At 40.6% G+C, this 13,389-nt stretch overlaps 1 protein-coding gene across 1 annotated transcript in view; it reads left to right on the top strand.

Moving 5' to 3' along the window:
• LOC144711341 (exocyst complex component SEC5A-like) overlaps window positions 1-13,389 on the top strand; it is a 35,279-nt gene that overhangs the window by 1,166 nt on the left and 20,724 nt on the right. The window contains exons 2-10 of the mRNA XM_078585312.1: window positions 336-487; window positions 982-1,082; window positions 1,204-1,398; window positions 1,521-1,648; window positions 1,729-1,887; window positions 2,609-2,713; window positions 10,370-10,444; window positions 10,575-10,709; window positions 11,614-11,781. Coding sequence (XP_078441438.1) covers window positions 336-487; window positions 982-1,082; window positions 1,204-1,398; window positions 1,521-1,648; window positions 1,729-1,887; window positions 2,609-2,713; window positions 10,370-10,444; window positions 10,575-10,709; window positions 11,614-11,781 — 1,218 coding nt within the window. The remainder of the gene's footprint in view (window positions 1-335; window positions 488-981; window positions 1,083-1,203; window positions 1,399-1,520; window positions 1,649-1,728; window positions 1,888-2,608; window positions 2,714-10,369; window positions 10,445-10,574; window positions 10,710-11,613; window positions 11,782-13,389) is intronic.

Consider the following 13,389-nt stretch of genomic DNA (forward strand, 5'->3'; position numbering starts at 1 on the left):
TCAGTTATTTTTATTATAGATTTCTCGTTCTACTCATGGAGGTGGAGGTCAGATATCTGATATGCCTTAAAATGTCTCAATTTTGCGGTTGCAGCTCTAATTAAGTCGATCAAAGTTGGAGCGTCAGGCTGACGCAGACCTTTTTTCTTGCCAAAATCAATCTAATAATGCATTTTTTTCAATAATATGCACATCTTAAGGTGTCCTCTCTGCTATTAATTTTAAATGTCAGATCTTCAGGCTATGTACCAGTTAATTTTATTCCTTTTTCTACGAATTGATCATGGCTGATCTTTAATGGCGTGTTTGCACTCTTTTTACTTTTCATCTTCAAGCTTGCTCGCCGAGTTCGAGAAATGAGAGAGACAAGAGTCACAGCAGTTATTCCAATTTTAGAAAAGAAACCATCAACTCTGGGCCGGAAAGTGCTTGCCAACTTGCAGTCCTTGCCTCGAGGGATTGAAGCTCTGGATCCTCTTGGACTTGGGTAAATATCTTGTATAGCTTGAATCCACAATGTGCTTTCACATTGGAAAAATTATAACTGCCAGGTTTCTTCCGTTATTTTCTACTATTCCAAATGAGTGGATTCTTCCTCCCGTAACATTAGTTAACTGTCTTTAGGCTTTATCTTTTTTTGTCTAAATCCTCAGATGGATACGAATTCAAGCTGTCTTTTAAGTAGTTTTATCTCGTATATGCTTTCTTTTTGCATTTTCATCAAGTTTCTTCACCAATGATGTAATTTATGGATATATCTTATTATCATTTTTTTTTGAAATAAATATATCTTACCATCATTTACATAAGAATATCAGACTCGAGGAAATGAAGGTAAATGATGCATGCAAATGTATAAAATTGGCCTTGTGTTTAAATTTCTTTCTTTCTTTCTTTAGGCTTACCTTTTATTTCTTTACTCCTGAGACGGATGAAATATTTTTTTCCATCTCCTAATATTTATTTCCCGAATCTTGTCAGGATAATAGACAGCAGGAAATTAACATTGATCACTGATGATTCGGAGAGCACCCCAGTCAAGGTTAAAGGTGATAGAGACAGCCTTGACCCAAGACTCCGTGGTAAAATAATTTTTCCATATTCTTTAATGCATTTATAACCAATGAGTATATGCTTCTGACTGCATCAAATCCCGGTCCATTGTTGACCTGGTGTTATCAAACAATTTTCAAAATTTTCCAGAAAAGATTATGTTCTACTCCGAAGGTTTCGACGCAAGGCTCTTCTTGTCTCGAGTACACAAAGATACGAGCTCTGCTGACCTTGAGTCTGGTGCGCTCACATTGAAAACAGACCTGAGAGGTAGAACGCAACAGAAGAAACAATTAGTGAAGGAAAATTTTGACTGCTACGTATCCTGCAAAAGCACCATTGATGGTATGTCTTGTTTATGAGTCACCATTCTACACGACCTACAAGATAATACATGAATTTTTATTTTTTGCCGCAGTACAACTTAGAGACAGTTTCTTTAAATCTTATGCTTGACGACTCTGCAGATATCGAGTTGAAATTAAGGCGCATAGAGGAGGACCCCGATGGTTCTGGAACCAAAAACCTTTGTAAGTCCATGGAAAGTATCACATTGCTGGCTAACCGTGCCTTTCAGCCTCTTTTTGAGAGACAGGTAAGCAGGAAGAAAACCCCGGCTTTCATTCTGCAGTATTTGGATGATTTTTATTGTCTAATGGAATTCTGTCTATACAGGGTCAAGCAGAAAAAATTAGATCAGTCCAAGGAATGCTTCAGAGATTCAGAACCCTTTTTAACCTGCCCAGCACAATTCGGGGAAACATAAGCAAGGGTGAATATGATTTGGCCGTGAGAGAATACAGGAAGGCGAAGTCCATTGTTCTCCCGTCTCATGTATGTGGTCATCACAATCAAATATAGACTGCAAGTCTGTTATACTGTCCTCCATCAATTTATATATTTGTTTCATCATTCTTATTCTGAATCGAATCCTTCATTACAAGGCTTATCTCATAAACACACTACATGTTTTTCCCACTCTTCATCAAGATGGTATTGTTTGCTGTTTCATGAAAATTATTTCTTTGTTAAGAGAAAACTGTTCATCAGCTCTTTCTCTCTTGCTGCCATTTGAATTTAAATTCTAGTTTAATTAGGGGTCTGGAGTTTAACATGTTCACAATTGTACTTAGGCTTTTAGTATTGTCATCCATTGGCATGAGAGAGAGAGAGAGGTGAGAATTCTCTTTCTCCCTGTCTCCCTTCTCCACCTGTTGTAACCCTAGCCGCCGAGGAGGAGACTCAACAAAAATGAAATGCTTCCTTAATGATTAAGCCAGGTTACTCTGTACTTATACTGCGTTACATTGATTCGGGTCTTCGAAGACCCGATATTGTGGACCCAGTCTAAATGGATCTCACTAGGGCAGTTATATAATAAGAATGAAACACATGCTTTAGCAAGAAAATAAAATAATCATTAAGGAACTGCCCAAGAAAATAAAATAAGGCCCTAGACAAGATAGTGCCTGCTGACAACTATTTTTAGTTGATGTAGGTTTTTCTTTGTCCTAGGTTTGATGTCTTTTGAAAATTAGCCTCTTTCCACTTGCAGGTTGGAATACTGAAACGAGTGCTGGAAGAAGTGGAAAAGGTCATGCAAGAGTTTAAGACAATGCTTTATAGATCCATGGAAGATCCCCTGCTTGACCTTGCTGAAGTATGTTGATTCGTTTTATTTATTTGTAATGAAATCTTGATTCGTTCTAATTGACTGATAATCATATCATATAGCTTTTGCAAATGCCGTGGTTTGGTCATGAAAATGTGTTTATGCTCTTTGCTTTATTTTCATCGTTGAAGGACAGATGGTATTATATTACATTGGCCAGTAATTTTTTGAATGCTGAATTATTTTATTAAGGGGGGCCAAATTGTAAGTTACAGTCCATTTCCTGTTCGTAGTGGTCATTTCTTTGATGCAGATGTGCGTTGCGTGATTAGTGACTGGCCTTTATTGTCTATTTTCTGAACTTGGGTCAGTGCGCCACTGATATCCATGGACATAGGTGTCTCCAACCGACTGGTGGAAACCCTAAAACGAGAATAGGCTTCTTCTTTAACAACAGAAAACCCTATCTTGTTCACTATTCAAGCCTGGTTTAAATACCAGGTTAAAAGATACACGTATTGGGCCGATAGTGAGGCCCATTAGTCTAAAAACGAAAATTACAAAAAATAGAAAGTAAACATTAAAAAGGAAATAACAATGTAAATAGGGCAGTCCGGCTGCCCCCCCCCCCCCCTCAAGCTGGTAGGTAGACATTCTGCATGCCCAGCTTGGAGTATAGTCGACGAAATACACCTCCAGCAACTCCTTTCGTAAGTAAATCTGCCACTTGATGAGCTGACTGGATGTATTTCATTTGAATCACTTTGGCATCAATCTTCTCCCGAATAAAATGCCGGTCTATCTCTACGTGCTTGGTTCTGTCATGTTGAATTGGGTTGTGAGCAATATCAATAGCTGACTTACTGTCACAATACAACACTGTGGGGCCTTCTTGGGATATATTTAGATCTTGTTGAATACCTCTGATCCATAGGACCTCACAGATCCCCTAAGCAACAGCTCTAAATTCAGCTTCAGCACTGGATCGTGCCACCACCTTCTGTTTTTTGCTTTGCCATGTTATCAAATTACCTCCCAAGAATGTACAGTAGCCAGTGGTTGACCGACGATCAAAGACTGATCCACCATAATCTGCATCAGTATACGCCTCAAGTGTCAGTTGCCCACCTCTTCGAAATACCAAGCCATGTCCAGCAGTGCCCTTTAAGTAAGCACGGACTTTAAATGCCGCCTGCATATGAGGTTCTCTGGGATGATGCATAAACTGACTCAAAAGTCCCACCGTAAATGCAATATCTGGCCCGGAATGTTGAAGGTATATTAATTTACCAATTAGTCTTTGATATTGTCCACGATCAACAGGAGCAGCTTCTTCACACAACCCAAGCTTTAAATTTGCATCAATGGGTACAGGAGATAGTTTGCAGTTTGTCATACCAATGTCTTCCAAGATATCAAGAATATATTTCTTTGAGAGATAAATATACCTGCAGGAGAATATGCAATCTCAATTCCCAGAAAATAGAGCAGCAACCCCAAAGATTTGATGTCAAATGTCTGAGAGAGTTTTTCACTTAGCATGGTAATTTCTTCATCATCATTTCCCGTAACAACAATATCATCAACATATACAAGAAGAGCAGCCATTTTCCCATTTACACCAGTCTTTACAAATAAGGTATGGTCTCCATTACTAGGTCGATATCCCATGTCTCTCATAGCTCGCGAAAACTTCCCAAACCATGCTCTTGGCGACTGCTTTAATCCATATAGTGCCTTCTTCAGCCTGCACACATGACCTTTGCATCTAGATTGATAATATCCGGGAGGAAGATCCATATAGATTTCCTCACTTATGTCTCCATGGAGAAACGCATTTCGTACATCATACTGATATAACTTCCAATTCAAATTAGCTGCCACTGCAATAAGGATGCGTATTTGTTAAACAACCACTCTGAGAGAGAGAGAGTGTGTCCTGCAGGGAGGCTACACCAAGCAGGGAGAGCCTCAGCCCTCGGGGCGGAGCCTTTGGAGAGGAGGAAGAGGAATAAAAAAGAGAAATGCTCAATTACTTTGCGGCTAGGGTTTGGGGGGCTTTAAATAGCCCCCCTTTACATTCCCCCACGTGGGAGGGTCTTAAGTGGCCTCCCACGTGGGAGGCTTTTAATAAGTGACCCCCACGTGTGAACCTCATTAATGAGGTCACACGTGTAAGGGAGTTTTCTCTCCCCCGCTGCAGTCTAAGGAGAAAACAGAGGAATAAAGGGGAAAGGGGCTTGCCTCCCGGTGGGCCACTTATAGTCCGTGGCCCACCTACACTTAGGCATAGAGTTCGAGAGAGAAAGAGAGAGGGAGAGAGAAATAGATGGAGATTTCAGACTCTTCAACAGTATTGTATTCAACTTTGCAACTGGAGCAAAAGTTTCATTATAATCAATGCCATATGCCTGAGTATAGCCCTCTGCCACTAATCTTGCTTTATATCTTTCTAATGTACCATCTGCTTTGTATTTTGTGGTATATATCCATCTGCATCCCACAGTCTTCTTTCCATGAGGCAAAGCAGTAATATCCCAAGTGTCATTCTTGAGTAGTGCATTCATCTCCATATCCATAGCTTCCTTCCAATATGGATTTTTCAAAGCCTCTTCCACTGTCTTTGGTATAGGAATTGCATCAATTCCAGCTAGGAACGTCTGATATTCTTGGGAAAGATGTGAATACTGTACAAAGTGTGACATTGGATATAGTGGGAATTGTGTACACTTTCTCTTTCCCTTTCTTAAAGCAATCGGCCAACCTAGATCAGATTCTGGAAGAGCTTGATCAGCTTGTACATTCTGCCCTTCCTCCATGTCTGTAGGTAACAAGGATCTGTCACTATCATTCTCTGTACCTCCAATCAAATTATTGTCCTCATTTGACTGCACGTATAATGGACTCTCTTCTTCAATTGTCTGCACTTGAACCTCAAGTGGCTCAATAGTAACTTCTCCTTTATCATTATTATCTGTAGCTGGTAGCCGCACCATAGTTGGTAATTCAAGTCTCCTTTCAACTTGTACTCTGGATCCAGTGATATCATTAGATTGGTCATAGTATTTTTCCAGCTCATTAAATGTAACATCAAATGATATAATTATTTTCTTTGATGGAGGATGATAACACTTATACCCTTTCTGTGTCGATGCATATCCAACGAAGACACACTTAATAGCCTTTGGACTCAACTTGTTGACAGGATCATGAAGATGGACAAATACTGTGCACCCGAAGATTCTTGGCTTCAGACCTGTTCTCATCTTGACCGAGGGAAAAAATGAGCCATGAGATCTATTGGACTTTTATAGCCCAAAACTTTAGATGGTAGACGATTGATCAGATGTACCGCTGTTAATAAAGCTTCTCCCCAAAGAAATTTGGGTACGCCTTGATGAATTAGTAAGGCTCTAGTTGTCTCAACGATATGTCCAATCTTCCTCTCCGCTACTCCATTCTGTTGTGGAGTATATATGCAGGACGACTCATGAACAATACCCTGCACTTTAAAAAAAGTCTGCAGCATCTTATTAAAGTAGTCTTTTGCGTTATCAGATCGAAATTTCTTCATCAATACACCATACTGTGTCTTCACCAGAGTGACAAAATTCTTAATGTTTTCTGTTACATCAGATTTGTTTCTGAGAAGATATACCCATGTGAGACGCGTACAGTCATCGATAAGTACAAGGAACCACCGAGCACCATTCAGTGACGATATACTACACGGTCCCCATACGTCACTATGTACAAGATCAAATGGATTGATACTCCTGTTTTTAAATGAAGATCTTTTATGCTTAGCTAACTGACATGCATCGCATATAAGTTTGGATAAATCCACATTGCGTGAAAAGGTAGGAAACATTCTTCCCAAAAGTTCAAAAGATGGATGTCCCAAGCGAGAATGATATAGTTTAATTCGTTCTACTTTGGAAAGATTATCTTCTTCAGAAGTCCTTCCTCCATTTGCCATCAGCACAGCACCAGCACCATTGTTCACGTTCAGCAATCCACCCTTCTCTTCAATTGGTCCAGTCTTTAGGCTCAGCTTCTTGTCATATACAAAACAACCACAAGAGTCAAATGTTAGAGTGAGAGGAGAGTCTTTGACCAATTTCTGAGGAGAAATATATTGTGCCTTAAGCAAGGGCACATGCAAGACATTCTTCAGTAATCCCAAATTTTTGATTTTGACAGTCCCAATACCAGCAACAGGGAGTTTTTCTCCTCCTGCCGTCAATACATGACGGTCGCCAAGACATGTAGAATAATCCACAAATTTAGAACGAAAAGGAGTCATGTGATCAGTTGCCCCGGAATCGATTATCTAATCTGTGGGTTGAAATGAATCATGGGCAACAAGAAAGGAATGCTCACCAGTGCAGGCCATAGTAGTACTTGGGGGACACACCATGTTCTTTAACTTTTGTAGCTCCTTGAGTGCATAAAAATCAGTGAGAGAAATGTGAGAAGCATCATCACCATCTGCAGATGGCTGCTCTCCTGTTGTTATATCATGTGCCTTTGCAACATGTACTTGAGTCTGTTGAGGTGGGCGACCATGCAGATCCCAGCAAGCTTCTCTCTTGTGTCCTCTCCTTTTGCAATATGGACATACCACTGGTTCTCGGGTCTGCCAGGTAGACTTCCCTTTTGTAGCTCCTTGAGTGCATAAAAATCAGTGAGAGAAATGTGAGAAGCATCATCACCATCTGCAGATGGCTGCTCTCCTGTTGTTATATCATGTGCCAGTCTGTTGAGGTGGGCCATGCAGATCCCCCAGCAGCTCTCTCTTGTTGTGTCCTCCTTTTTTATGGACATACCACTGGTTGGTCTGTCTGCCAGGTAGACTTTAACTTTGACTGCTCCTGTGTGCATAAAAATCAGTTTGAGTCTGTTGAGGTGGGCGACATGCAGATCCCAGCAAGCTTTCTTGTGTCCTCTCCTTTTGCAATATGGACATAGGTAGACTTTAACTTTTGTAGCTCCTGAGTGCATAAAAATCAGTGAGAGAAAATGTGAAGATCATCACCATCTGCAGATGGCTGCTCTCCTGTTGTTATATCATGTGCCTTTGCAACATGTACTTGGAGTCTGTTGAGGTGGCGACCATGGTGCATAAAAATCAGTGAGAGAAATGTGAGAAGCATCATCACCATCTGCAGATGGCTGCTCTCCTGTTGTTATATCATGTGCCTTTGCAACATGTACTTGAGTCTGTTGAGGTGGGCGACCATGCAGATCCCAGCAAGCTTCTCTCTTGTGTCCTCTCCTTTTGCAATATGGACATACCACTGGTTCTCGGGTCTGCCAGGTAGACTTTAACTTTTGTAGCTCCTTGAGTGCATAAAAATCAGTGAGAGAAATGTGAGAAGCATCATCACCATCTGCAGATGGCTGCTCTCCTGTTGTTATATCATGTGCCTTTGCAACATGTACTTGAGTCTGTTGAGGTGGGCGACCATGCAGATCCCAGCAAGCTTCTCTCTTGTGTCCTCTCCTTTTGCAATATGGACATACCTTTTTGCTGATTCTGGTTATTCCCTTGACGTGGATAAGGCATTGAAGACTGATTATTCCTGGTAGTAGCCACAAGTCCAGCACCAATATCCCCCATTGGGACCGTAGACAACTTTATACGGCACTCTTCTTCAAGAACATGCTGTATAGCCTGTTCCAAGCTTGGAACTATTTCTCTATTAAGTAGTTGATGTCGCATAGAGTCATATTCTGGATTTAATTCCATCAAAAACTTGTACAGATGATCTTTCATTGTATAATGCCGACAGGGGCAGTCTGCTTCAGCAATAGGCCTGTAAAAATCCATCTCATCCCAGAGAGCTTGAAGTTCACATACATATTCCTGAACTGTTATATCACCTTGTTGCAGAAGGACTGCTTTTGTAACTAGTACATATATACGCCAATCGTTGTTTGTCTGTAGGCAACTCTTACGAATTTTATCCCAGATCTGCTTTGCAGTTGGAATTAGAAGATATTTTGAGATAAGATCCCCATGCATACTGCTGAGAAGCCATGTTTTAACAGTTGCATCTTCTGCTTTCCACACTGCATAGTGAGAACTGGTAGGCGGCATTTCCTCAAACAGGTGATGAGCGAGTCTTCTCCCTTCAAGCACCATTTCAACGAACTTGCTCCAATGCAGCAGATTTAATCTTGTATACTTCATAGACTCTGGGATTCCATGGTTAATCACAGTGGATAACTCAGATCCCTGTTGGTTAGATTGCATATTGTGCACCTCAGACTTCTCCATGGCAATGAGTTCTAACCTCGTTGAACCAATTACAATATAAGACCAAGCAACTTGACGACTATCTCACGTGTATCACGTTCACTCGTCACCAGGTACAGCGAGGATGATGAGAAGAGACTTAGACGCCACAGGATGATCTCCACCAGGGTACGTATGCCTCAGTAGCACAATCTTTGCTCTGATACTGAAGATTTCTGAGGAGAGAGAAACTAGAGAGAGGAAGAGACAGTGCGCAGAGTGAGAGAGAGAAAACACCGAGCTTTGAGGGCACAAAAAGGATAATTTATTACTGCATCTGTAGCCCTTTTATACAAGAAGAAAAAACACCTACAAGTTAGAAAGGAATATTCCCTCGAGGGAATATTCCTTCCAACGGTCATATATTTTGTTGTAAAAAATATGACCGTTGGAAGTCTGGGCCTGACTTAAGTCTGGGCCTGACTTAAGTCAGGCCCAGCATATATTAGGCCTTTAATGGGCCTAATATATGGGCCCCACTGGGCCTACACTAATGGGCCCTTAGTGGATTGTTAATGGGCCCATAATGGGCCCTTTGTAAGTTAGTTTTTTCTTCATTAAAAACCTAGGGTCAATCTATTACAATGACATGGCCTCTGGCCCAAAGGACAGTACATAAACCCTTAACAGATACCATGACATCCATGGACATAGTTGTCTCCAACCGACTGGTGGAAACCCTAAAACGGGAATAGGCTTCTTCTTTAACAACAGAAAACCCTATCTTGTTCACTATTCAAGCCTGGTTTAAATACCAGTTTAAAAGATACACATATTGGGCCGATAGTGAGGCCCATTAGTCTAAAAACGAAAATAACAAAAAATAGAAAGTAAACATTAAAAAGGAAATAACAATGTAAATAGGGCAGTCCGGCTGACAGCCACCGCTCACGTGACCTTTTCCAGGAATCACTTGATCTCCATGTTAAGAACAAGTGACTTTTGTTGGTGGGCCATGGACCAATACTATATATACTGGTGTTTAAACCAGTTTCATGTGAATGTAATGTAAAGTTCTATGCCTTCCATTTGCCAAAACTTTAATGGTGGGAGCTGGCAGCACACCCACTACTGAGCAGAAAGGGCAGAGATTTCTGTCTCTCGCATATGAGTAACTGCGTTCAAGCAACTTCAAATTTGTGTCCTCAATGTTAAAATACTTTTTTAAAGAGCAACAATATAATCTTTTGAATCGATGAGTATGAATTGATTGGGATTTTCTTCTTTTCAAAAAGTGCAGTATAAATATTACAGTTAAAACTCATATTCAACAGGCCCGGATTATGGCCTCTGTTTTGCTTGTATTTTCAAGTGCTGTTATAATATTTATGTTCAGCATTTCTTTTTCTCATTGGAAATTGTATTCTCAGCTCCTACTTCATATTGCTTATCTCCTCTTTCAGCTTGAAAACACTGTTCGGTTGCTTTTGGAGCTGGAGCCAGGTTCAGATCCCGTTTGGCATTTTCTTAATATTCAGGTACGTTCAAGGGAGTCCATGTTTGTGTTCACACATTACCTTGTTCATGAGGTCTCTCAAGTTCTTTTATTTCTCTGACCAACATCTTTCAGTTCATACTGAGGTCTATATTTCTTTCTCTCTTGTGCAGAATCGGAGGATTCGGGTTCTTCTTGATAGATGCGGATCAGATCACGAAAGACAAATGGAGAGGTTGCGAAAGGAAATAAAGGAGAAGGTGCAGTCTGATATGAGATGGAAGGAGCTTCAACGTAGTTCAGCTAAGGTGTTAAGCTCTTCATCCCTGATGACTGTCTGCATTCAAACCACTTTAGTAAATGCCGTTCTCTTATGGCAGGAGCTAATGGTACTTTTAAACATTGTAAACAATTTTCAAATGAAAAAAATATTTGGGCAGGAAATCCGCAATGAGAAACACGTGCGGCTCTATTCATGCTATGAAATCATCCTGAAAAATGTTCTATGTTAATATCACTGGCTCTCTTATGAAAAAAAATCAAACAATCACAAATCGGAAATGATTATCACATATATGCAGAATATCAGGCATGCATCTGGAGGAAACCACAGTTTGGCAGTGTTCCCTCTTAAGTATTTGACAGCCTTCATCGGCTTATCGCATTAGGCAATGCCTTCAGTTTCAGTGTTCTATGGTTCTTCCAAGTAACTTATTATATCACTTCACCGTGCAGAATATTTGCAAGTTTTTATTTTCTCGTAGTTCCTGATACTATCTCATGGAAAAACCATGCTTCTTTTCTTTATAAAAAAGAGGAAAACCATGTGTCGTAGTATTACTGACACTTAAATTATTCGTTCTCAAAAAACCTGTATCGAACAAATCGTTCATTTCTCTATTCCTTATTGTTCCAAAGCTCCTTTCCATAGGGCAAGACCTTTACAAACAACTGTTAAGCAAAACGTTTCTTTTAGCAAACAGAGCATGATTCTTCATTGTTCCGCTTCCCTGAAAGTCTAACTTTCTCTTAGGCTTTGATCTTGTTTACTTATTGCTGATGTTGCGGAGCTATGCCCTTCAATATTTGCTTTGGAAAGATGCTTCTCGTTAATGTTTAATGCAAATTCAATAGACCTTACGGTTTCCTTCCCTTGGATGTAATTTTTAGCCATACTGACTACTTCGAGGCTTTTTCTTTTTCATTATTCAGTCCAATGGAGATGTGCTGTCGCCTTCCAGTGTCACTGTAGACCTTGCCGACGAAAGATTTGATGAACTCAGGGAAGGTTATATCCACAAGCTAACATCCATCATCATTCACCATCTACCAGAATTTTGGAAGCTGGCTCTTTCCATCTTCAGTGGGAAATTCGCTAAGGTTGGTTATCCTAAACGTGTTTACTTCCAGACAGAGAGCTAATGCATTTACTTTGTGCACTGTTAGACAGTGAGGCCCACTTAGGGCCCATTAAGCCCAGTCAAGATTGCATTGCTTCATGTTGTAAGGGTTGGGCCCATGTGTTATAAATGGGCCCAACCCACTTTCCTTATTTCTCAGTCTATGCCCTAATATGACCGTTGAATCCAACGGTCATATTCTCTTCCTCCGAGCCCTATAAACCCAGAACTGTACATGCTGTTTTTTGATTTTGATTTTTCTTTGAGTAAAAAGGGATACTTTTGTTCTCATCTTTCTCCACGATAGTCATTCGATCTATCATGCACCATGATTGATTTTTCTCACTGCTTTCATTTTCGAGCTTGGGCAACTGTATTCCATATCCTTTTTGCAAAATTAATGTTTTATATGAAGTGTTAGTGAGATTTCTTCACTATCAAGAGGGTAAATTTTGTGGAAAGAAGAAAATATATGTATATTATTTTTCACAACAACCAATACTACACGATGTTCCCCCCTTTTTTGGAGACTGCCAATCGACCGTTGGAGGTATATGACCGTTGGACTCAACGGTCATATTCCTCTCTGCTCGGGCCCATTTATAAAACATGGGCCCGGTAATACATGGGTTATTTGGGCCTTATGATCTAACACCCCCCCTCAAGTTGGGTATAGATGTTGATCATGCCCAACTTGGACAATAAGACTTGGAAATGCGGGCCAGGGATCCCCTTGGTGAAGATATCCGCAACCTGCTCCAGAGAAGGAATGTAACGGGGTATAATGAAGCCCTCATCAATACTTTGTTTAATATAATGTCGTGCCACCCTTGCATGCTTCGTCCTTTCGTGTTGAACTGGGTTTTTTGCCATAGCAATTGCTGATTTGCTATCAGAGTACAGAGTCATTCCTTTGTCTTAAAAAACCTTCAAATCCTGCAAGATACCCTTAAGCCACATCCCTTCACATACTCCCTTCTTCAGTGCTCGGAGTTCAGCTTCTGCGCTTGATAAAGAGACCTCCTTCTGCTTCTTACTACGCCATGTGACAAGATTCCCTCCTATGAAACTGCAGTAACCAGATGTAGACCGGCTGTCTTCAAATGATCCTGCGTAGTCAGAATCCGTGTAGAGGACCACACTCGGCTCACTTCCTCTATTAAAAAGTAGACCAAGTCCAATTGACCCTTTCAGGTAAGCTAGGATGCGATCTGCTGCATGTTGATGTGATTCCCGAGGATCATTCATGAATTGACTGAGAGAGTTGACTGCGAAAGCAATATCCGGCCGTGTGTGGTTGAGATAAAGTAGCTTACCAATGAGACGTTGAAAAGAAGTCTTGTTTACTGGTGTGTCTTTTTCATTCTGTTCAGCTTTTAACTTAACATTATTATCCACTGGTGTAGCTGCTGGTTGACAATCCAACTTCCCGGTTTCCTTTAACAAATCAAGGATATACTTGTGCTGAGAAAGTACAATCCCTGCCCGAGAATAGGCCACTTCAATTCCCAGGAAATACGTCATTAAACCTAGTGCCTTTATGTCAAAGGAAAGTGAAAGGTGTTTCTCCAGATTCTGAATTTCAGTG

This window comes from Wolffia australiana, chromosome 13 (assembly GCF_029677425.1).
Source record: "Wolffia australiana isolate 7733 chromosome 13, ASM2967742v1".
NCBI classification, from domain to species: Eukaryota; Viridiplantae; Streptophyta; class Magnoliopsida; order Alismatales; family Araceae; genus Wolffia; species Wolffia australiana.